This window comes from Heloderma suspectum, chromosome 3 (assembly GCF_057233095.1).
Source record: "Heloderma suspectum isolate Gila_16-S chromosome 3, 16-S_ref, whole genome shotgun sequence".
NCBI classification, from domain to species: domain Eukaryota; kingdom Metazoa; phylum Chordata; class Lepidosauria; order Squamata; family Helodermatidae; genus Heloderma; species Heloderma suspectum.
In genome coordinates, this window is record NC_139460.1 from 201,241,578 (window position 1) to 201,268,017 (window position 26,440).

General features: G+C 39.9%; 1 protein-coding gene across 4 annotated transcripts in view; it reads right to left on the reverse strand.

The window, feature by feature from the left end:
• Positions 1 to 26,440, reverse strand: part of PARG (poly(ADP-ribose) glycohydrolase) — a 115,480-nt gene that overhangs the window by 52,628 nt on the left and 36,412 nt on the right. For all 4 annotated transcript variants that reach the window (XR_014789332.1, XM_084845298.1, XM_084845299.1 and 1 more), the window contains exons 8-9: positions 7,179 to 7,271; positions 4,401 to 4,558 (exon numbers count right to left, since the gene is read on the reverse strand). Coding sequence is in view for 3 of the 4 variants with exons in the window: in XM_084845298.1 (XP_084701424.1) it covers positions 4,401 to 4,558; positions 7,179 to 7,271 (251 nt within the window). In the remaining variant the exon portion in view is untranslated. The remainder of the gene's footprint in view (positions 1 to 4,400; positions 4,559 to 7,178; positions 7,272 to 26,440) is intronic.

Below are 26,440 nucleotides of genomic sequence, written 5' to 3' on the forward strand. Positions count from 1 at the left end.
CCTAACATGGAGTTTGCCTTTTTGACAGCGGCTGCACACTGGGTTGACATCTTCATCGAGCTGTCTGCCACAGCCCCAAGATCGCTTTCTTGGCTGGTCACCACTAGCTCAGATCCCATCAGGCTATAATCACTCTGGGCAAGTTTTGGGCAGGCAGGCAGAAACACATTGTTAGTCCTGGACCAGCTACACTGGTGGCCAGTGAGCTTCCAGGCTGTATTTCATATGCTGGTTCTTACCTGGAAACACTATTATAGGTAGAGAGCACTTATCCTCATGTTGGCCACCCACATGAGCTCATCTTCGACAGCCATGCTCTAACGGCCAAAGCAGATATGACTCTAAACGTGTGAATGCACATTTTTTTCGTTTAAGAATAGCGGTCACAGGGCCCCCAGAGGAGGATCAGAATTGCAGCGTGCAAGGAGAGGGAGTTATCCCCTCCGCAGCCCCACCAAATCCCACCCCACTATTGTTACCTAGCTAGAGGCTTTTTCCTGCACCACGCTGTTCCCAGAGTCTACATGCCTGGTCAGTTTTTTGAACTGGCTCTCAGAAACTGGTCTAATTTGAAGTGTTTAAAGAAACTACACTGAGGCTGCAATCCTATACACACTTATTTGGGAGTAAGCCCCAAAGAACTCAAGGAACTCACTTTTGAGTAGATGTGTATAGGATTGTACTGTGAGTAATCATGATTTCTTTCATCTCTAAAACTAAAAAAAAAAAAGCATCTACATAATCAACCACTCATCCACCTAAGTTCCTAAAATATTTATGCAAGCAAAATATTACACATCTGAGATATCACAGGATGTTTTTAAAATGCCCTCAGAACTCAACCTTCTCAAGTGTACAGCGGATGGGTTTATTAATAAAATATTCATTAATAAAATTATTATTAATTTCAATTGGCCTTTTACTTTTCAACAGAAATTACATTAGAAAAAATATATGGAGGCCTGTACGGTACTTACTATTGGAATAAATGAAAGTGGGATTGGCAACAGAGGCCATCAAAAGATGGAATGACTTCTTACACCAAAAGTCTGGTTCTCAGCAGGATCACTCAGAAGAAAATCTCACAATGTTTAATGGGAGTTATTCCAAAGTAAGTGTCCAAAGGTATCAGGCATGCTAAATCAGAATGCCTGGCACTTCTTTGAAATTCTTCCTGTTGCGCTTCCTGTGTTGTCATTTCCATTACTGAGGGAGCAGCTGCTATCCGGAAGACCCTACCACACAAAGACAAAATGAATGATGTTCCAGCCCCAATACATAAAATTTCCAAGCAGTGCTGTCAGCTCGATGTTTTAAAAAACTTTTAATCGCTTGCTGTCATCAGCCTGTAACACTGCCAAGAAATGGTGTACTTGAGAAGGTTTAAGGGAAATAAAATACATAGTGTTCTCAACCTTTTGTACCAAGTGTCTCTTGCTTTGATAAAACAGATTGATGGCCCTGTCACAACTCAAGTCAGCAAACACAGAGTTTTCTATTTAATATGTACATATTAAATGTGTCATTTCATTTTATTACCTAAAATGGTTGAGCTCTACACAATGTAGAAATAGTATTTTCTAAGAGAAGGAATACCTCCGACTGCAAAAGGTACTAGATTTATTTTGCCAAGCAAGTCTCAAGATTTAATTATTTATTTATTTATTTAGCAAGAGGGTGCAGGTGTAAAGGGGATGCATCATGTAATTTTACTTAAATGTTTACAAGTTGCAGTTTGCTATAAGTTTGCTCTCTCTCTCTCTATATATATATATATATATCTCCCCTCAGATCCTAATCTGAGGATAATACTCTCTGATGTCTTTCCTGCACAAATGTACACATTCATTGTTTTTGATGGACATCCTTGCAGAGCTGGAACAATACATCTGTAGCATTTTTTAAAGAATTTTTGCTAGTTACCACCTGCACAAAGCTCATGTTTTAATTACAAGTACCAGATAATTCACTGTGAATTCAAAAAATGGCGATGTCCAATGTTCCACACAGAAATATACACACTAATAAATCTGCAGTCCACAAAACTGCGATCCATATAACACATGGGTTTAGTTTATTCCACAGCTTTGCAAATTCCTCTTGTTCTACGAGCAATTCTCTCCTCTCTATCATCAGAGAGAATGATTGCAGTAAAACAGTGTATTTTGTATGGTATTCCTTTAGCCAACAATATAGATGCTATGATGAATGTGACAAGAACTGGGAAGGGTTGCTGTACGCCTTGCAATACTAGCTCTAGCATGCCTCAAGCTCCCATATGTATATCCAAGCTGCAAAGAGTATCAAAACAATGCCACCAGGGATGGAAAGACTCCAGTGCCAAGGTACTAGAAAGTGAGTGAGGGGCCATGCTTAAGAGGAGCCCAAGTGAGGAGTCTCCTTGCATGTGGGCTTTGCCTATAGGACTGAGCTAATCACTTGGCACTCCCAAGAGTATCGATGTATCGAGAAGCAGGATGCAAAGAGATCTTCTCGCTCCAGATGGATATGGCAAAAGTGGAAGAGCTAATCTCAAAAGGGCAGCTAGGGCTTTCCATTTATCTCAGCCTTTCTGTCCCTGCCCTAAGGCAAAAGGAGTCAAGCTAGTCAAGAAGGCAGCATTCCTACAGGACCATCTGAAACAGGCTCTGTCCTTACAGCAAGAACCTTTGAGAGTTTTTCAACTCAAATAAGCAAACAAGTACAATAACTAAGAAATGTTTGCTTGAATTTTATGTTCAGGTTGTAATATAAAGAAGTGATATATGAACTTTTCCTTTAGAAAGATGCAGAATTTCTCTGTCACAGACTTCAGCAGAAAAAAGAAAGGCTGTTTTTAGGTCAGTTGTAAAATAAAAATAAAAATAAAAGCCCAGTAGTTAGATTTAAAAACAACAACAATAACTAGCTGGTCAACAGCTAGTTTTACCAGAAGGTCACGGGACATGGCAACAGTGGTCACAGAATCCCCCAATCATCCAAGGTGGCCTGCCGACAAATTTTATTGCAACAACTCTTCATGCTTGCATACCAGGAGAAATAAAACATATTCAGAATTCCTGCTTCTAGTAAGTATCTTGTTTTAAACCTAGCTGGGTTAAAGTGAAATCTGAACTTGAAACAAACATGTTAAAATGTTTTAAAAATCTGAGTTCCTATCAAATACAATGGCTTGGATCCTAAAGTAAGTTAATTTAAGGAAAGTTTCCCATTCCCTTCCCCCTGCAGCTCCCTGCACCCCCGAAAAGCCTCTCCGGAGGACTGGGGAGTCTTTCTGAGCAATGTGAGATGGGGAATGGGAGCTGCTAGGAGAGGGGAGGAATCAGTCAACATTGATGCCACCTCTGCCCTAAGGTGTCCCCTGTACTCCATGTCACATTGCTCAGAAGGGTTCCCTGAACCTCTGGCAAGGCTTTTTAGGGAATGCAAGTGACCGGGGATGGGGGTGGAGAGATGTAAAACTTTCCTTCCATTAACTTCTTTAAGTTAATGTATCTTAGGATCAAAGCCAATTACTGAATTTCTAGGTGAAGAACAATGATGGAGAACTAACTGAATTTTTAGCTCAAAAATTTTAACATGTGGCACAACAGATCATGTGGCAAATTATGAATATGTATGACTGTCAACTAAACAGCATAAATATTTGAAGCATTGTCCACCTAAGGTATTAAATCCAATTGTCTTCAGAGGGAAGAAGTTTGGGCCCATACTCCCATAGAAATTCACTTGGTAGGTTTTGGAATTGAAACATGCTCGACTTCAGATGGTTTCTGCCCTTACTTTCCAACTCCCTAAATACAAGCACTGTAAGATAAACACCAAGGGAGAGCTTTGCCTTCATATCTTGCTCTTGGCTTCCCAGAAGCATCTGATTGACCACTGCTGGAAACAGGATGATACACTAGATGGGCCCTTGGTCTGATCCAGCAGGGCTGCTCTTAAGTTCTAAATGGACATTGAAGAAAGTGACATTTGAGGAAAAGGCTGGGTGACCAGCCAGATGGGCGATTAATAAATTTAATAATAATAATAATAATAATAAGGACCACTAGTAGAATTGAAGGGGGTCAGCAGAAGGAAGCAAGCAAGCAAGCACTGGGTTGCTTTATTATTAACAATAATAAAGACACCCTTCATCAATTATTTATGGTTCTGCTTATTTTATGTTCCATCAATGAGTACTCTCATCAATGAGTATGGTCTTAAATCTAATTTTTCACATTTTCCAAGCTTCACTAAATAGGTTTATCTTAGATGAAGTGTCTGTATTATTTCCTGTTTTTAATTAGATGATTTTGGGAACCTACCAAGTCGATAACTGATATGATATAGGCAAAAAGGCTTCTCCTCCAGATTAAGAGACCTGAAAGTGTGATCTGCTAAAACTGGCACCATACCTGTTGAAGTTAATATCTGGATAGCTTGAATATTCTGATTTCATCTTGGCATTTCGCCGGGGAAAAGTGCAGAAGAAGGCGTTTGCTAGTAAACTAGCAGTCTGCTCCTGTGACATGGTGATGGAGTGGTTCATTTTTTGTTTCAGTAGAGGTATCGGCTAACAAAAGGGCAGAAAGGTGGGCGTAATTAGTTTAGCAGTTCAAAAAACAAAACACCACCCAGCAACAAGAACAGAAAAGAACAAAATTACATTTACTAATTTAGAGCGGATGTAATTTACGGGCATTGGTGGTTTTAAAATCAGCAGCACTATTAAAGTCAAGAGCTGTTCACCCAAGATGATTGGGAAGAGTCTTGTTTGACAAATTGCAGTTTTTAATCAATAACAACAAGAATGGCAAACAAAGCATCACTAGCCCGAACAAAATAAAGCGTCCGTAGGAGAAACACATGGAATATGAGCAACAGTGCAAGCAAAATAAAACACAGAGATTGCAACAGCTGTATTTTACAGTCTCACTGTCACACAGATTAAAGAAAATGGGCAATTACAGCAATCACATCCTAACAGCTGCAAAACAAGACGGCATGATGGCACACGAAATAACACGACTATGAAAGAGGAACTGAAGCATTCCTTCTTTTGATTTCCTTGTATAAGTGAGAGCAAGCTTCAAGAAAAACCACATGAGGGTCCATTCAACATCGCTATTATTGTATAGTTATTTTATAAACTAGCTTATCATATCCAAAACTAATTATCTGCATAGATCTATATAAAATGTGCACAAAGGACAAACTTCCCCAACCTGGTGGCCTCCAGATGTGTTGGACTATACCTCCCATTATACCCAGTCAGCATGGCTGAGGGATGATGGGAGTTGCAGTCCAACACATCTGGAGCACACCTGGTTTGGGAAGGCTTACATAGGACATAATCTAAGATTAAATTATTTTGTGAAGCTACTTGAAGATATATGGTTAAAATGTAGGTAAGATTTACTTTTAAAATGAAAACATCACTGCTGTAAAAAAAATATTTATTTCCCCTTCTTCCTTAAAATTTTGAACATAAAGCACCAACATCACTCTTTGTACCCCTTTGGAATGATTCTGAGATATGCAAAAATGTGAACTCCTTTTATCAGAATGCATAAGCTTCTCAGGTTATTAAATAATAGTTTAAGCTGGATCCATCCAAAAATATAACATCTAGCTCAAAGGATCATCTACGAACAAAGCAATGCAGATGATACATTTCAACAGAAGATTTACATTAATATATATCTATGGGAATGTACACAATTTAATGTCACAGATGAAAAAGTTGCACAAGAGCTGATCCTGAGGTTCAATAGACCTCTATAAGACTTGATGCAAGTCACAACATCATAACAAGCTGACTGATTATGCCTAAGGGCTTGTTTACATGCTCTAAAATCCTCTAAGCAGAGTGACCAAGTGGACACACCCACATAAAGAAAACAACATATGAACTGGTGTGACCACTTGACAGGAAGTGCTTTCAATTTGAACAGATGTGATGGCTGAAAATTGTGTAAGAACATTGCCACAAATCAGCACTGGGAAGTACTGCCATTATGATCAGCTCTTATGACCGGCTCCTATATGAAATCCTCAATATGGAAGGCTCCTGAATGCAAGAGGAAGTAGCATTTGAACTCATGTGCCCACATTATGCACCACTTCCCAATGACTTACAGAAGCAAAGTGGCTAAAAAAAAAATCACTGTTGTTATAGCTTCACTGAGCTATTTCCACTAAAAAAAAATAAAATCCTCTAGCCAAATGTATTACCAGTCTGTGCTTTGGCTTTATAAAAGCAAATGATTGTGTCACAAAGTAACTAGATGAAAAAGATTGAGAAATTCTGTATGAAGTTTGTCTGCATGAGACAACTGTATTCCAATTATTGATAGAATATGTAAACCAGTGCCAATGGTGTATTTTAAGTTTACCTGAGGCTAAGCTCAAATAGTGTTTCAAAGGCAGGTTCTTTGCTTTTTTGTATCATCTTCAATTTAATGCAGGGGGACTGCATGGCAACAAAGCATCCTTAAATATGCATCATTCTTTATGTTGCTCACCTTGTGTTATGGTTACATTTTTTTACAGCTGTCAAAAAGGCTTTCCAAAGAGCTAAGTGGTACAACAAGACAAAAATATCCTAAGTTTCTTTTCCCCCTGAAAATTTCCTTGTCAGCATTAAACTATGCATAATTTTGTTGTACTCTTTAACCTAAAGAAATATTCTTTAAAAAAATTAATTTCAAAAAGCAGGCAGTTACAATTACAAATTTATCTGTTACTTGGGTGAGCAATCCTACTGATTTCATTGGGAAATAAGAGTTTAAATCTCAATGTAAAAGATGTTACTTGCATACTATGGATAAATACTACCATACAAGGAGTAGTTTTAAATTGGATTAACAGCCAATTCTCTTTTCATACATTAGAAAGACATGAACAGAAAGAAATCACCTCAAAATGATAACTTCCTGGCTGTTTCAGCACATCCCTCTAGTGTATGCAAGATTTTGATCTATCACTCAAATCAAGGTTCAGAAATGGGACAGGGAGTATTTAATGTCCTTTTATATTGTTATAGATGTGTGTTGTCCTCACTACTCCCTAGGCCTAGGTCAACAAGGCTAGAACCACGTAACAGGGCCTTGGCATTTTGACCTCAACCATTTGTCATGGTGTATAGCAAATTAATCTACTAAAGAGACTCCACTTAAGATGTGTCTACCAACCTGGGTGCAGATAGCAGGCAGGCAGAGCGCAAGCTTTACCATATCAGGCAAAATGGATTGAAACAGATGCTGAGCCTCTGCATCTTCAAGCACCTGTAGTACAAACAAAGGACAGCAACTGAGTCCAGGGTTAGGAATATGGTCAGCCAAATCAGGTTGTACAGCAGCTGAGTTTCCCAAGATAAAGTTATTTCTTGGGACAAGAACAAAAAAAAAGTTACATATACACATATATACACATATTCGTAGTAACGGAAACAAATATAGGATTTCATGTATTGCCTACACTGTTGGCAATTCTCTGCTGGAAATTTTAGATAAAACCATTAAGGGTCATATAAATCTGCTAATACATTTATAATAAAACAGATCTGTTAACAGATTCCAATATCTGGCTAGATATTGGGGGGAAACATTAGAGAATGGCTATTTAAGGCTTTAGAAATTTCTCAGATTGATAATTCAACAGATCAAGTGTGTAACAGAAACTGTATCTTTTTTAAAATATATTTTTATTTATTTTATCTTTATAAATGAAATAAACAATACCAAAATTACCAACAACCTGATCAATACTACAATTTCCCAGCAATACAATATTCTGATGAGGACACCACAATAACAAATAGAGAAGGAAAAGGGGGGGGGGGAAGGAAAATGGAGGAGAAAAGGAAGTGAAGAAAAAAGAAGATTCTTTCCCCTTTCCTCCCCCTCTCCCTCCCCTTTAAAGAATTATGTTTAAACTCCCAATACCCCCCAGCCTCCGATGCCATTCTATTTTAAAAACTATATCTATAACCTTAACAATCCTACAGTTTAATAAACAACCTTACATTTCAATATAATATCATCAATCTTATATCAAAGAAACAGGTCTACAATTCATTCCCAGAAGCCTAAGAAACAACTGTATCTTGTGGACATTTTTTTTCTTTAAATGGCAGCCTTTTCTTGCTTTGTAGAACAATTATTCTTTATTTAGCAGATAGGATAATTTTGTGTTTAGCATCTGATATCAATACAAATGGGTGGGGGAGCTGTCATCCACAAGCTTTAAAAAATGTAAAAGGCTGCCAAAATTCTCCCATTGCTCTCAACTACAAGAATAGGAGAAAAGAGTAATTTTAATTGTCACTTGAAATGGGTATGTGTGGATGTAATGGTTAGAGTACTGGACTGGGACCAAGGAGAATGGAATTCAAATATCCATTCAGTGAATGAAGCTCACTGGGTGACCTTGGGAAAGTAACTATTTCTCAGTCTAATCTACTTCACAGGATTGCTGTGAGGATAAAATGGGGATGGGGGAACTATTTACACTACCCTGAGTTTCCTGGAGAAAAAGTGAGATATAAATGCACCAAACCAATAATGTAACAGATTTTTAAAATTATTTTATTGAGTTTTAATCACATATTTTCAATGTAATCAGTGAGCACATAAAAATATTCAGTTACAGTCAGCCAGGATCACAAGAGTTTCAACGTATTAATAACCTTATATTTATCCACAGAAGTTCTTCAGGGGGTTAAAATTCAGTTGTAATTATAGAACGGTATCCCTTCTGTCCATGACATGATGGTGGTTTTCTCTGGGAATCTTGTTTGTTGATAAAGTCTATGAATTTATACCAGGTTGTATGGAAGGTGTCAGATCCTTTTTGTTGTATTTATGCCCTTATCTGTTTAGGTAGTTTTTCAGCCAACACAATATTTCAAAGGTAGTTATACCACACAATTATTGAAAGATCTTTAGACTCTTTCCAATTCTTTACTATTTATTGACAAGATGCTACCATCATAAAGGTCAGCATTTCTTTGTGTGTAACAGAGGATTAATACAATTCCAGACACTGGAAAGCTACTGAAGACTTCACAAGGTAGCAGTGACTTAAAAACCTGACTTCAGCAAACAACTGACTTCAAAAAATACTGCAAGAGGATCTATGCATTCCTTGTCATCCACATGAATCTTCTTCAGGAGTGAAGACTTACAATTTTTTCGGAAAAGCTCCTGCAATATTTTAAGTAGTCTTCCATTTTACTGTATGTGTTTTACATATTTTTGCAATGATCCTATAACTGAAAACTGATTTCTTTGTTGCAGGAATTGGTTCAGAGTCAGAGGGCTTAGGCAGGAAAATAACATTTTAAATGTCAGTAGTCTTTAATTGTAAGAGAAAACATAAAAACTGTGGAGTTGTTCGGCCACAGCACACACATCTCCCAGTAGTAACACAATAATGTTAAAAGACTGAATTTGGATCTCAAGAAGCAAAATAAAACAAATCCATATGAGTTGAATTCAAAGGAAGACATTTAACCTTAAATGTCTAGAAGATTGTCAGCTTCTGATAGTTCCTCTCCTTTGGGTAGCACCTCCTGTCTTTTAAAACTGACACATGAATAGTGGCTACCATGCTTTGTTGACTGCCACAAACTCTATAGTTTCACTCATCTGGTGACAGATTATGGCACTGGACTTTGTCATAGCTGTCAGCACTTCAACCTTTCCCTTATGCAGCTCTGGAAGTAAATGTGGTAAGAGCACAAGAGACAACTTCTTTGAAACAGAACTGCAACCAACAATTTCAAGGTTAGGTTTGGAAAATGAGTAAGAACTGCACCTACTCTAGTTATGTAATACTCACCTCTTAAAAATGGTAATTTCTGCTTCACCCCATCCTTTTCAGCCTTCTTTCATTTCTTTGTGACAAACAAGTTTACAAACTAGCAAACTCTTGAGCATGGAAATAAATGTACTTCGTTAGTAAAACCTGAAGACACTAAGAATAAGCACATGTGTATGTGCTTTAGGGTCAGTCTCCAGAGGTCACTCCTGCAATACCAACTTAGACAAATATGCCTGCCAATCATTTTTAATGAGACCACCTCATGTGTGTGTGGGGGGGAAGGGTTATATGATTACATACCAATTTTGTGTCATATATTTAGGGATGGCGGAGAATTTCTCCCCGAATCTTCGGGGGGCCGAGTGCCAACGCATTCGGCCCCCCGAAATCGGCGGTGAAATTCTCCGCCACCCCCCCGCCACCCCCCGGGATGGGACTTACCTTTGGCGAATGTCCCTCCCGGCGGCGGGTCCCGACGGCGGTTCGGCGGCGGTTCGTTGCGGGCGGGGGCCAGTCTCCCGACCGGCTGCCACCGCCGCCATTGCAAAAAAAAAAAACTAAAGTAAAAAAAACACACCACACCCGTGATAGGCTACGTAACGATTTACATAGCCTATCACGGCTAGATTTCCACAGTCAGCCGTGATAGGCTACGTAAATCGTCACGTAGCCTATCACGGGTGACTTTGAAAAAAAAAAAGGTGTACGCAAATGGCGGCTCCCATGGGGACCGCCATTTGCGTTCTTTATTTTGGCATGTCTAGTCTATGTAAAGATTTACGTAGGCTACGGCGAAAATAAGGGCAACGCAAATAGCGTGCCCTTATTTTCGCCGTAGTCTACATAAATCTTTACATAGACTAGATGTGCCAAAATAAGGAACGCAAATGGCGGCACCCCATGGGCGCCGCCATTTGCATACGTGCTTTTTTTTTTTCAAAGTCACCCGTGATAGGCTACGTGACGATTTACGTAGCCTATCATGGCTGACTTTGGAAATCTAGCCGTGATAGGCTACGTAAATCGTCACGTAGCCTATCACGGGGTCTTTTTTTTTTTTTTTTACTTTTTGTTTCGCGGCCGGGGAGACGGGGCACTTCTCCCTGGCCTGAATTTCGGCCGGGCGAGGCAGGAAGGCTCCCCCCCCTTGCCTGAACTTCAGGGAGAGAAGCAAAGCACCTCCCCCCCACCGCGAAGCCAAGCTGCGAAAAGGTAAGTGACTTTCGTACATCCCTACATATATTAAAAGCCAGCTTCCCGTGTCTGACATGCTCAAGGACAAGCATTACGGAAGTGGCGCATGGACTGGCTGAAGGGAGAACTCACACTGTTTGGATTCACAGAGATGCATTACTTCCCCCAACACTCCCATTCCCTGGCACTCTGGAATTTCCCTCTAATGAGTGATGCTGTTATCAGGGACTCTAGAAAATGGATCTCACATTGTCAAACAGTTCCTGAAAGCATTGTTTTAGGGGGAAAGTAGCCTGAAAAGTTACTATACTATACTATACTATACTATAGAATAGCAATCTTCTGTGATGTTTACACCAGCAGGTTGACCAGGTCCAACATGGGAAGTTGCACCTTTGAAAACAAGGATCTACATGGTGTAGATTGTCACATAGTGTGACAAACAGGTATTTGACAGCACATGTATGATACAGTTACATTTGTCAAAGAACCGGAACCAGCTGCTTTTCTCTCCTGAGTTTACACTCAGCCTAGATCAGACAGAACAGTAAACAATAGCTAATTGTTAAAAGAGTAAGCTTGCTCACACACACCTCCCTCTCTTTCTCTGGTGCAGCCATGTGGAGATCAGAAGCTTCCACTTCCATTTTAGATTAACCATAGTTTTTAGCACCCTAACCTGTGATTAATCTTAACTATGGTTAGTGAAAACAAGCCAGCTTCTGAAACCATAATTTGAAGTTGGCTTGTTTTAGCTAACCACAGTTAAGAATAACAACAATTTGTCCATGTTCAGACATAAAGTTTAACTTTAAACTGGAAATGAAACCTTCCAAGCTCCTCCTCTGGGCCACATGGGAGAAAGAGAGAGAGGAAGTGGGAGTGCGCACAAATATGAGGCTGGCTGCAGCTTGTTCCAATAGCAAGAAACTGCGGATTATCATTATGGTTTGTTGTTGTGTCACATGAAACAGCCCTTTATTTTCCTTACATTGGTGCCAATTACTGCTGAAGTCCCACCTTCAGGATTCAATCACTGAATACTGAAAACAAGAATATGAACTCATTTTTCTTTGGATAGCACATATTTTCCAAACGTAGGAAATAAGGTATGTTCATTAAATGCCTTGATACATAAAAAAAAGTTGCTCATCTGTAAAAAAAAATATATATATATAACCTGCTGCTGACCATTTTTTTGCCCTTATCCTATTATAACACTGTACTGGTTGCCTCATCTTCTGAATAACTCCACTTGGAAAAAGTTGTATGATGGTATAAAACCTAGACTATATCTATCTTGCCACCTAAAAGATGACAGCATACCGACAGATCCCATTTTTTAAAACTCTCATTTTTAAAGCAAATTTATTTCTCAAGAAACATACCTTGTTTACACAATGCTGTGTGCCACTCACCAAAGAAATTACTTGGGTGAATTTTCTCAAGGCCAGCATATGAGTGATTGCTTATATGAAACTGAGTTTCAGCTCTGATTCCCAAAGACCTGTATCAGCAAGAGTCCCACTCATTTTAACAGGTGTTTGCACAGGCAGATTACTCTTGCGGACTGGGCTGCCTGGAGGATACAAGGAACTTAGCAGAGAGGTGACAGCACAAGGCCAAGCAAATTTGGCTTACAGTTTCATAAAATAGACATTCATACTGCAGTCAAAAGAGGATTGTTGAGAGCTACCATAAGTAATGTCTTCATGTTTGCATAATCTGACAGCCCAGCATAGGTTATTTAACCCACAGTGAAGCTCAGGCATGTAGGGTGTGCGTGTGTGCTGCCATTTTGAATATGCAGTCCCTGCTCAGGGGTTGCCATGTCATGCAAACCCAGCAAGCACGGGTTATGTGAAGGTTGTTTAATCCTTGCATAACTCACACTAGCCGGGTTCACATGACATGACAACCCCTGAGCAGGGGTTGGATATGCAATCTGGCACCCATGGGCATCGTGGCTCGTTGTGCGTGTGGTATTGCTCCTTCAAACTGTGAACACCATGCACATCTAACTACACATGGGAGAAGCCAGTGAGAATAGCATGGGACAGAATGATACTGGTGAAAGTTTTTAAATTTAATCCTGACAGACCGAACAAACTACATGATACACTACTGGATCACTCTATCAATCACATAAAGACAACAGGATAATCAAGTTCCAAAGAATTTTACATGCCTGTAAAATAGCTCCACTTTCTATTCTGCCCTCCCCATCTTAAACCAAAGGATGCTTGCTGACCAAACCTCATTCCCCTTAGCAAAATTAATGCCTCCCTCAGATCTAATGCAATTCCCCACCCACCCACAAACACACTTCCTGCACATAAGAATAAAATAGGTTTTGTTTGCAGCAAACTATTTGTTCTGTTTTTATAAACAAACTCCTGATTTAGAATTGTTTTTACATTCTACCATTTACTGTCACAGCCTTCTTTAATGGAAGGCAGTTTTTCCTTCTGTTTTAAATGAATACTGAAAACAATTCCAGAGTCTTAAAAAAACACTGAATTTAAACTGAGTTGCAGGTTATCACTCAATCTGAGAACTGACCACAGGTTCCCACCCTACTCCACAAGAAGGTGGTATGTTCCACAGCATAGTGTCTCTTTCAAATTAAACCATATATTTATTTCTGCATCAGCCAGATTTCCTTTATATTTAGAACCTTTGGCAGTAGATTCCAGAAGAGAAAAAGGAACCTGAATGTAGTGAAAATTCACTGCATTTAGCTTCCCTGAACTCTTCTGGAATCATTTTAGTAATTTAAAATCTTAACAGTGCTTGATATAGGGTATAAAACTCTCTCGGCTGGCACTGCCTTTCCTAATCTCAGTAGGTTGCACCAGCTGGCACATTCTTTACTCAATGGCCCTTGCCTGCCCTGCTAATCCCTAGACTAGCCTTCCCCAACCTGGTGCCCTCCAGATGTCTTGCACTGTAACTCCCAGCATTCTTGGCCATTGGCCATGCTGGCTGGGGCTCATGGGAACTGAAGTCCAAAACATCTGGAGGGCACCAGGTTGGGGAAGGCTGCCCTAGACCAGGCTTGTAAATAGCCATTTTCCTGATTGACAACCTAAAAGGAGCAGGGTGGAGAGAATTTGAAAAAAAAAGATTTCCTGTGGCAACTTTACCTGGTTTTTTTGGAGGATCTTGCTTACCACAGCCAATCAGGCAAATGGCCAATTACAGACATGGTTTCTGTGGTCAAGCATGGGCCACCAAGTAAAGAATGCTTCTGCTTGGAGTCATCTGCTGAGTCTGGACAGGAAGTGCAAGCTGAGCAAGCAGACTTACTCCAAATCAAGCACCATTAGGATTTCACATCCCTATGGTGATTCCAGGAGAGAACAAGAAGCCTTAATGCAGTGTCACTGGGTTGTATCCAATGCAGTACGAGGGCAACAATGCTTGTGCAAGGGGAATTCCCTGCCTCCACCTCCCCACTGCAGCTCAAGCTGCTCCGGGACCCTCAGGAAAGGCTTTGGATATGGGGCAGGGGACTGCAGGTGGAGGAGGGAACTGAAGTCACTCAGATGAAGGCAGCTTGCATGACCTTAATCATAGTAATCGAAACCGTCTGAGCCACTAGTTCACACATATTAATGTTAGTTCCAATGTCTAAAACTACAAGGTAAGAAAATGTTTGCGACTACCAACACAGCCCGAATGCAACCTCTAAGCACTGAAGGAATGCGGTAGCAAGCTCAAGGTAAGAAGTATTCACACATTAGTTTTCTATTCTTACATGCTGTTAAAATGAATTACCAGCATTACAAGGGAAGATGGGTATGGGAGGAGAACTGTAAACTGTGCCCATTCCCTTATTCAGTTACTATATGAAGTGAATCCACCAGGAAGAAAATGTATAGCTTTCAAGTATATTCACTATCTTAGAATGGTTTCCCGATTAGAAAAAAAACAAAAACAAAAAGAAAGAATAAGGTAATCTTTGGAGGAAGTAGGGAAAAACCACACTGGATTATGCAGAGAAGAACCTTATTTGAGAAGAGGGAAAAGGAACATTTGACATTTATCAAAACCACAAACTGACACTTAGAAAAGAAAGGAGGAGACAGCTTACAAAGACAGAGGTTAATTTGGCTTCCTTTAATTTTTTCTGAAAGCTAAAATATGTTTCCTGCCAATCCAAGACTGCAATGATCTCTCAGGTGTATCCTACTTGACAAGTAATGCTTCATTTTAATGATTTCCATAATTTTAAATAAAGTTCAAATGCTTTATGAGAATGAGTAATGAGAACTTATTTTCCTCATTTTATGGGATTTTAAAACAAATTTCTATTTTCAAACAAAATATGCGATCTCTCACCAGCTCCTTCCACTATTTACAGTTATTCCAATAAGCTCCCCAAACTCTGTCTAAGTTCCCTGAATGACAAAACTCCTGCCATATCGGCTTACCACAGAATGGTCTGTATGAAGGGTTGTGGTGAACCATGATATAGCAGGAGTTTTGTTTCATTTCATGTATTATATTTCTACACTGCCCCATAGCCAAAGCTCTCTGGGTGGTTCACAAAATTAAAAACCATTAGAATATCTTAGATGAAATATAAAAACCATTCACATAATGACATACATAACACACACACAACGTATATCTAAACCAATTTAAAACAATCAGCCAGGGACAATCAAGAGTCTCATTATATGCTGCCAAATGCCTGAGAGAAGATGGCAGTTTTAACCTGGCATCGAAAAGATGACAATGCTGGCGCCAGGCGGGCCTCATCAGGGAGATTATTCCATAAATGGGGAGCCACCACCGAAAAGGCCCTCTCCCTTGTTGCTGCCCTCTGAGCCTCCCTCGGAGGAGGCTCCTGGAGGAGGGCCTTAGATGCAGAGCATAGTGTATGGGTCGGTTCATGCTGGGAGAGGCATTCTGTCAGGTACTGTGGTCCTGAGCCGTGTAGGGCTTTATAGGTCAAAACCAGCACTTTGAGTTGGGCTCGGAAGTATATAAGCAGCCAGTGCAAGTGGGTCAGAATTGGTCTTATATGTTCAGACCTTCTGGTTCCTGTTATCAGTCTTTGTTTGAAGCCTAGAAGTCAGCAACAATGGTGGTTTCTCCTCCTTTCCATGCAAACCAGGCATCTACCTCAAAACAAAGAAAGACTGGTGAAAACTGTTGCGGCCCACCATCCTCCTCATTGATATGTGAATTAATTAATCTAAATTCTGTGGGAACTTAGACTGCCAGCTTTCATTCCCAGGGTATGTCTCAGGTACAACTGGCATTGTCCATGCCTCATCCTCTACTTCTATTTTTGGGGTGCAGGTGAAGGGAACAAGTGATGCATGAAAGAAATGCTCATTTCCCCTACACTGTTCTTTGCTAGGCTAAGGTGCTTCTTAGTATATCTGTCCAAATGGACAACCCAGTCTGCAATTTCAAATGGCAAGCATGGCAAATGTCCTCTAGTCAGTTTAATTCTTCGTGTAAGCTCTTCCCCTGCTCCCAACTCTGTGCTGTAGTTTCCCCTTTCCTTTGAAAAGGCAGGTAGTTTTCTCCCTGCCCTCTATCCCTTCCTGACACTATAGCCATATGGACTGACACTAGCCATATGTACTGATGGTCCCACATGTCCCTATTAGTTGCATGCTCCTCTTAATTGTGTTGACTAGAGAGTACCAAAGGTGGGATGAAGAAACCAGCAAATGTAAGCAGTAAAACAGAACAGCCAATCACCCAAATTAGTATCATCTGAATATAATTTCAGATACAGCTTCTCAGACAAGTAAACAAACAGAAGGAAAAAGAGAACACGTGTCAATAAAAGCAGCATCAGAATTTCAGTGAAGACAAAGCTGATTTATCAAGTTAGCATATTCCTAACTCATCAGCAAAGTTCAAGTAAGAGAAAAAGAAAAGAGCAGCAAGAGGGTGCTACTAAGGGCCAAACTAGACCTGACCTTGAATGCATTTTGCATTCAACATGCAAACAGCATCAGCTGTAAAGGCTAATAATTATTTACAACAGACATGGAGGGGGATTTACCATTTACCTCCCAATACAAATACCACCTTCAGAGGAGAGTTTCCTCAGGAGCAGGGGAGGAAAGGGTTAAATTTATCCTCCCTGCCTGCTGCAACCTTGATAATTATCAGCCCCGCACCAGCTGATGCTATTTGCCTTTGCAAAAACCTGCATGTTAAATGCAGAGACACATTTAATATCATCTCTAGTTTGGCCCCAAGTTGCAAATAATTGACTAATCTGGACTTGTGTTAACATGAACCTATTTATATCAATTTAAGATCAAGTGCACCAAACCTGAGAAACCTGAAATATCATATTTGAGTGCATTCTTCACTTTCTGCAGTATTAATGCATTTTCAAAATGCTTATCTCATATCTGAAATATATAGCATTCACAAAGCAACTGTCTTTATATTCAGGGGTTTAAAGAAGTTTCCAATTTGTTCAATAAAAGGGAATGTTTCAGCTTTTTTGGACAGGAAAAAAATCTCCATTCTACATCTGAAAGTCTATTTTTTAAAAAATATTGGATTCTATAAATATATGACCTTGTATTTTTGAAGCATACAAACTAAAATGAAATGCAGCATGGAGCAAGTGGATAACATTCTTGTGCCTTGGGTCATTTTGTTCCAAGCTTTAAAGCCTGCATTTATAGTACTGACCTCTCTCAATACAACTTATTTCTTTTAGTACTGTCCAGATAATTATAAAAATGGTTCATCAAAAAACCAGTCATCAGTACAAAATGCTTGTATATTAGCGTTTCCATTTTCTGTGGTTTTATTAATCGAAGCAAACACTTGGTTAAAATCATATATGGGTTTTATCTCCTTCTTGGCACACCACCTGATATAGAGATTGTGAGCCTGAGAATGGGGCCTGTGTCTTATTTTAAATACAGTTCATTGTTTTGTAGCTGGTCTAGAAATCATAAATGTAAAGGAAAAGAAACCACTGCAATTAGTGAATATTTGAACCTGGGTCAGCAACTTATTCCAGACACCTCACTTTTCCCTGTTCCTTGTTCCCTGACTAGCACCTCTGCCTCCTACTTCTCACCGTGGAGAGAAGGTAATGACTAAACTGGGAGGTGACTAAACTTTTCTAGCAATGTTCTGTCCCACAGGATCAGGGATCCTGTTAATCAGGGATGGGCAACCTCTAGCCCTCAATATGTTCAACAACATCTGGAGAGTCACAGGTTTCTCACCCCTGCTGTAAATGCAGGACCTACTGGTTTAGTTATCACCTTCTCCCATAGTGAGAAAGTATGAAAAAGTCTGAGAACCTCTCCCAGCCTCACTCCAGTTACGATCCTGAGGACAGGTACATCACCATAACAATAAAACAGGTAGTAACAGAGTCTCATTGATCAGAGTCTCATTGATAAGTTATTTAGGGCCTGTGTGAATATGGTGTGTTTTCAAGAGGCACTAAAAAATTGCCACTGTTTCTGCCTCTTGAATCACAAGTGGGAGAGTATTCCAAAGGGCAGGTGCCACCACTGAGAACACCCACTTACATACCGCTACTTCGTGACATTCCACTGGCTGCAGAACAACCAGTACAGCCACCTCAGAAGATCTTAAGGGTCGGCTGGGTATGCATACAGGAAGACAGTAAGCTAGGTATCATGGTCCTAAGTTATTTAGGGCTTTGTAGGTCAGCAACAAAACCTTGAACATGGCTTGGTAGCTAGTAAGCAGCTAGTGCAGTACTTTTAACACAGGTATAATATGCATATATCTAGGTGCTCCACTGAGCATATTAGCTGCTGTGTTCTCCACTAGCTGCAGCTTCCAAACCAAGCACAAGGGCAGCCCGTGCAGAGCATGTTACAGTAGTTTAACCATGAGGTTATCAGTGCATGGATCACAGTGGCTAGGCTATCCCTCGCCAGGAAGGGACATACTTGGAGTACCAGCCAAAGCTCATAATGGATGCTCTAAGCCACTGAGCTTACCTGCACCTCTAGTGAGAAAGATGGATCCAGAAGCATCCCCAGACTATGTACCCATTCCTTCAGAGGGCGTGCAACCCCACCCAGAACACATGAACAGCTCAATTCCTGGGCATGGGAACCACCCACCCATAGGGTCTCTTTCTTGTCAAGATTCAGCTTCAGTATATTAACCTGCATCTAGTCCATAACTGCATCTAGGCACCGGTTTAGAATGTCCACAGCTTCTCCTAATTCAGATATTACAGAGAAACAGAGCTGAGTGTCATCAGCGTACTGATGACACTTTGCTTCAGATCTCCTGATGTCCATTCCCAGCAGCTTCATGTGCATTTTATCCACATAGAATTTTCTGCCAAGGGGCTTCAGCTCATACTTGTATGTCAGTCTTCCCCAACCTAGTGCTTTCCAGATGTTTTGGATTTCAACTCCCATCAGCCCCAGCCAGCATGGCCAATGGTCAGGAATCCTGGGAGTTATAACCCAAAACATCTGGAGGGCACTAGGTTGGGGAAGGCTATTGTATATGCTCATGTTCATACCTTCCTTTGTTCTAGCTTACATTGTAAGCTCTGTTACATTGGGAGTATCTGTCCCGTTTCACCAGGAACTTTTGAACATCTAAATTAACTAATTATTGAATTTATCAGTTAAAAGCCAAACATTTAATAGATTTTTAAAAAATCAGTTGACCACACTAACAAGAAGGCATCATTAAACAACCTGGAATTTCCCATTTCAGTTTGGTTCAGGATAGCAACACAAAATTAGCCCCCACATACACCAAGACGGCTCCCAGCTTCCCCTTCACCTCAAAAACCAAAACTAAACCAAACAATTAATGATTTTATACTATCATTTTAATATTGTTGTTATATTTTTATATTGTGATTTTAATTGATGTAAGCTATCTTGTGTAATACATGCGTATTATAAAGGCAGGGTATATTTTTTACTCTAAATACAAATCTAAAAATAAAGGGTTATATCCAATTAGTGCCTCCCGCTGAAAGAACAGCTTCCATCACTACAATGGGGAAGAGACAAATTCCTCTTCCCCCTGCACCCCTGAAAAGCTGCTCTGGAAGACTGGAGGATCCTCCCAAGCAGGGGACTGCTGGGGGGTGGGGGGGGGGGAGTTCCATTTAATGGGCCAGTAACACTGGCTTTTGCCCATTGATAGTAGACCAATCATTACTATATGAACTGTTTGTATAGGTTATTACCTAAAAGCATTCCCAAGTAAACAGTTCATTGATTTGAATAACTTGCTCTACTCCATGCACTATGCAATCCCCACTGAAACAATACGAAAGTAACATTTGAACATTTTCCCATTTAAACACGTATCTGAAATTAAGAATCATCATCAGTATTCAGGTCCGCTGGAATGGAAGAGAGTTTTCTCTGCAATGGAAGGGCTCCCTCTTCTGTCAGACTTTTTAAAAGAATACATGCAAGCGTTTTATATGGACCGAAGTCATTTCAAGTGAAAATTAGTTTACCCTGCTTAGTGGCATGCATATATTAACAACGCCCCTCAAAAAATTATCTGCATGTTATAAGGCTAGTTCATCTAGATAGATATAGGCTGCATTCAATGTGCTGGACAAAAAACAGAACTAAAACAAAGGTCTTTTAGTTGTTGTATTGCTTTGAAAAGGACCATGAAATTCCTTAGCCAGCTCCTGAAACCCAAGTCCTGCGTGTTCCAAAAGAGATACTAAAATTGGGTTATTTTAACTACTTAAGCACTTCTAAAATAATCTTAATCAGTCTTTTCCCCCCAAAATGGACATGATTTCTATTATATGGGCAAACACCAATAGTGCACTTTAGATTGAATTTGCCAAAATCCAAGCAGATTTACTTGCCAACTGAATCCTTTACTCATGTTATCTAAACGCTCCTTTTAAAATGCTTGTTAAAATACAGTAATTTATTAAATGCTTTCAAATTTGATATGTAATACTTAGTATTTGAGTAGTGCATTTCAAGTGTTCACAACACTTCACATACATTATCCCAAAATTCCTTACAATAGTCCTCCTCTGGGTGCCCCTGCCAAATGAAATGAGGCAGGTGGCTACCAACAGACAACCTTTTCAGTTGTGGCACCCTGGCTGTGGAATGCCCTCCTGGAGACACTCACCTGGTGCCTACATTGTGGTCTTTTCAGTGCCAGGTGAAGAACTTTTATTCTCCCAGGCATTTTAGTCCTTCGGGTTTTTGTTGTTTTTAAACCTGTTATTGTATTTTTAGATCTTTACACTGCTGCTGGTTTTTACTTTGGTTTTATACTGTAGTTTTAAACTTATAACAGTTTGATATTATGTTTTATTATGTTGTCGTATTTTATGGGTTTAACTGTTATGAACCTCCCAGAGAGCTTTGGCTATTGGGTGACAAAGAAATGTAATAAATTAATACAAATAGTCATGTGAAGCTGGCCAGTATAATCAACCCAGCACTGCAGACCAGGTGCTGAAGAAATATTGGTTTGCTTAAGGACACCTGACAGGTTCATTTCTAAGGTAAGACTTGAACTCTGGAGTCACATGCTCCCTTCGCAATTCTATATCACAAGGCTGGGGAGATTTAATGTTCAAATAAATACGGGGTTTTACAAACAGTAAGGTAGCATGCAAGTTGAAAACCTGCTCCCAGTTTCATTATGTGTGGGAAGGAAGGAGATTGGGGCAGAACAAGTATTTAACCAGCCCAATGTTGCACCATTTAAAGTATCAGGTGGTTCTTGCCACTGTTGTCCTTCTCAATCCAGCAAGAATCTCTTTCACAGAGCAGTCCACAGTAAGTGACAGACATCGTAATTAGTAGCAGAAATGAGCCCTAAGTTGTACTTCAAAGCTAGGCTGGACATAACACATTAGTCTGTGGGACTGAGTAAAAGAGTTGACTGGTATATCAAATACAAGATAATTTACATAATACAAAACTAACAAGACACTGCATTTGAAAATAACTATGACAACATACAAAAACAAGCAGTACAATCAAGGAATAGCAAGGTTTACTGAACCCCCTTGATTTACATTACGGTCTCTAAGTATGAGAAACCAAAATAAAACAAATCCTCATTATTAACAAGTCCGTGAGGGTAAGGTAGTGAGAAAGGTGAACTCTGTGGCTTATACTAGAAGTATTAAGGGGCCTTCAGAAAGAAAATCCTCACAGACTGTTCTATCCTCCAGCAATAGAAGAGTTACATCTCAATCATCTATGCTAGTTGCAATTCTGATACAGCATACAAATATGTTTGATTGGATCTCCATCTAGACGTGTGCAACAGGGCAGGTGGAAATGTACTTCCTTGCGCTTTCAGCCCCCCACCCCCCAAATGCTACAAAGAAAAGGTGCCTTTGCCTGATATTCAGGGATCCCTCCTTCCCCCTCAGCCACCCACACCACAGCCTATCCCCAACCCTTTATGTAGCTGGAGGCTACATCTTCAAGGGGCTGGAGGGGCTGCCATGGGAGGGAGACAGCAAAGAAACCCACTTGTGCCAGTCGTTAATCTGGATCCAACCTATTGGCTATGGTCAAGCTGCTCATAAGAGCCATGTTATTGATATATGATGTTATTTATATACAGCACTGTGTACATTGTTGTTACTCGACTAACCTTACTCATGATATCTAAATGTGCCTTTTAAAATACTTGTTAAAATACAGTCCTTTCTTAAAGGCTTTCAAATGTAATATTTAAATTTGGTTTCTGTCCCCAAGCAGCTGCTTCCATGGCCATGTTTTAATGTTATGATAAACCCAAACTCCAGAGAATCCTGGCTTATTTCTCAAGAGCAGCATGCTAGCACACATTGCCTGATCACTCCCACTTTGCTCCTCCCACCAGCAAGGACAGCTAAACAAACCAGAAACTCACCAGCAAGGAAAAATTTAGTGTTATGTTCGAACCCAACTCATGGCTTATCACTTCCAAACAAGCTAGGAATCTGAAGCCAACTTCAAATCTAGGTTCAGATTAGAGGGGTGACAAACCAAGAGTCCCAGTTCAGACACAATGACCTGGTTCACATGACACACCAGACCTCACTGTGGGTTAGTTAAGCCACAGTGATCAGTGGTGCACACCGGGTGCGATTTGAATATGCAACCCCAAATTGTGGGTTGTCATGTCATGTGAACAAGCCTAGGGTTATGTGAGGGTTAAACAACCCTCGCATAACCCGATGGCTGGGTTCAGTTGACACTGCAACCCCGCAAACAGGAGTTGCATATTCAAAATGGTGGGCAGCATATGCCATGGCTCATCAGGCATTAAATAACCCAAGAAAGGCTGACGTGTCATGTGAACCAGCCTATCACTAAGCTTTTGCTTCCTAGCATGTTCTTGCTTTGTCTGCAGCTCTTGCTGGTAGGAGGAGTCAGGAGGGAGCAATCAGGCAGGGTGCACAAGCTTGCTGCTCGTTAATGAAAAGCCAAGATTCTCTGGAATTCTGGCTGATTGCTACATGCGAACATGGCCTTTGTCCTTAGCATTCACATCATGACTGTGTACCAAGAACCTTTCACTGATCTGCAGTTTGGGGAATACTAGTAATGTATTGGAGACATTAAACTTGTACCACTTCACTGCCAAAAGCAGTTATCTCTATTTAGATGTGTACATGTGTGCGTCAACAATGTTTGTGGCAAGATACCCCTTGTTGCAAATATAACATTGCATAATGAGACTGAAAGAAATGGCAGCCAGTTCCACAACTGGTGTGTGTGTTTGCTTGGATTTTATTAAACTACAATATTCTTTTTTCATGTCTTTGGAAAATGCCATGCTTGCTTGCCTCAACAGAAGCCCAAAGTTAGCAAAGAGTCTTCATTAATTTACCATACTCAAACAGTCAAGTTCAATTTAGTATCTATGCAGAACTGACTACATTAAAAAGCACATGAATACTAAAGGAAGTGCTTTGTGAGTGTCCTGGCATTTGTTAAATGAATAGAGTCATTTGTCTGATCTAAATATCTAACAACACCCATGCAGATGGTAAGGGGAAACAGATGCCCTGATGAGCACATGTAGGAAAATAAAGGCTGGTTCCCACAGTGATATGCAAGCGGGATCATTCATATTATCCCTTTCAAGTGTGTATCAGCAAATAAAACCGGATGCAGTCTGTTTATATTTAGGAGACATAACAATCATATAGGCATATCAAGAAAGTATGCATTTCTGCTATTTAAGTAGAGTTTCGCATTTTGGCTGCAAACACAAATTCTACCAGAATGGCTATCAGCTGCTATATCATGGAAAAGGCTGAGCTACACAAGATGGTGGGGCTGTTCGCATGTAACAATGGCAAATCGTAGGTTAATTAATCCACAATTTGCTGTGATGCATGTCAGGCATGTTCCACAGCCTTTTTGAATATTCAGCCTCCAACTGGGCTGATTGGGAATTGAATATTCAAAATGGCTGTGGAATGTGCCTGGCATGTGCCGTGGCAAATCGTGGGTTAATTAACCCACAATGTGCCAGTGTTAAATGCGAACTGGGTTACTAATAACATCCTGGACTTCTTAAAAGTGATTTCTTTTTAAGATCAGTTAATTGTATGATGAATATTGTATGACATTATTGACATATTGGAGAAATCCCTTTCTATAGTCTGATCCAGATGGTTATATTATTCCAGCTGTATTGTACCAGATGTTTTATGTTTCAGCTGTAATTAAGAGAGATTAATCTAAATAAGTTTTATGCATTGCAATTTCAGATTTTTGACATCATACTATTTTTTTAGCTTCTTGCACGAAGTACAAAGCTGGGAAATACATTTTATTTTACTCAATATTTCCATGTAACGTTGAATATTTGTAATTATGCTGCTTTTAAAAACAACAACTTTTCTCTTCTAACCTGATCATGACTAAATGAAGTCATCCATTCCAGAAAGACAGAGTAGTCCCTCCCACACATAGGAAGCAGGAATGAAAGGTGTTCTGGCCTCTTTTTTCATCTAAATGTCAATAACATACATAATCTAAGCACAGGTTTGACCTCTCTTTACTTCAGGCCCAATATTCCTCTCAACAGCCGCTGCACAAGATCAATCTCATCAGGCTGAAGTGTTTCCCTCCCTATTGCTTTGCTTTCTAAGAATCATAAGGAAGGGATACAAAACATCCTGAGTCCAGAAAAAAGTGCTAAGGAGCTTGAATGTTCTGTCCAAATGTGCTCCTGACCCCAATTCAGTACTGATAACCATAACATATTGGTAATCTATCATACATTCATTTGTGTGTGTGGGTCAGAGCGGAGAACTGCACCATTGAGAATTTGCCACTTGGGTAAGGGGACATGGCCAGAATCTGGAAGTGTATATGACCTTAATCTTCTCCTTGTGGCTCCCAAGGAACTTAAAATAATCTCACCCTGTGCTTTTTTAAGGTTATCCTTGACTTCTTCCCTGGGGCATGACACAAGTCAACAATAAATCCTTATGTGTCTCATTAATGGTTGCTACCAGACTGGCTCTGAGAGCCAAATTAAAAAGGGACTGGGATCTTAATAGCCTGCAGATCAAAGGTTCTTCCATTTATTCTTTATGACTGAGAATAATCAAAGCTGGACTGTGCACATACATAAGGAACAGTTAAGGGACATTGTACACAAAAAGTAATTGTCACTACTCTCACAAAATGCAATAACACTATAAAGCAAGAACCCCTCTTTAGAACACAAACAATATTCGCTTAATGCTGTGCATTGTGAATTGGAAAACAAAATGCATTATTTCCTCAATTTACCTTTTATTTATATAATTACTGGCATCTTTGTAAGAATGAAAACCAAATGCTTGATTAAAGTTAGAGGTTTCCAGAAGTACTCATTAGTATTGATTACTTTTATTCTGTAACATATTGGAAATCTATCACACATTCCTTTGGGGAAAAATGCCACATTAAGTGATCTGATACATTAGGAATATAAATTATTAGAGTAAGTGTTTGGGATTTAATTTAGTGGAACGTAGCACAAGTGAGTAATAAAATACAGCCCATTACTTCCAGCTTTCAGCAGCAAGCAAAAGGAAGACAATATTAGCACTGTAGATTTTAAAAACCAAAACATATCTGCCACTTCACCAAGGTACTACTCTTAGTTTACTATAAGCAGATTTTTAAAATATATATTTGCAATTAATATACTCGTCTTTACTGTACTCTGGGCTAGACCCCAAAGAACAATGAGTGGAAAGAAAAGAACTGCTAGAGCTGTTGTGCAAAGACTTGCACAAATTCTCCTTATTTATTTGAATTGTACCACACCTTTCTACCAAGAAAATGGCACTCAAGGTGGTTTGCAATCATAGATAAATAAAAACTTGATTAAGAGCGCAATTTTATGAGGATAGGCAGCCACCTCCGAACTCGGAGGCAACCGCCTATCCAGTGCAGGGCAGGAGAAGCACGGA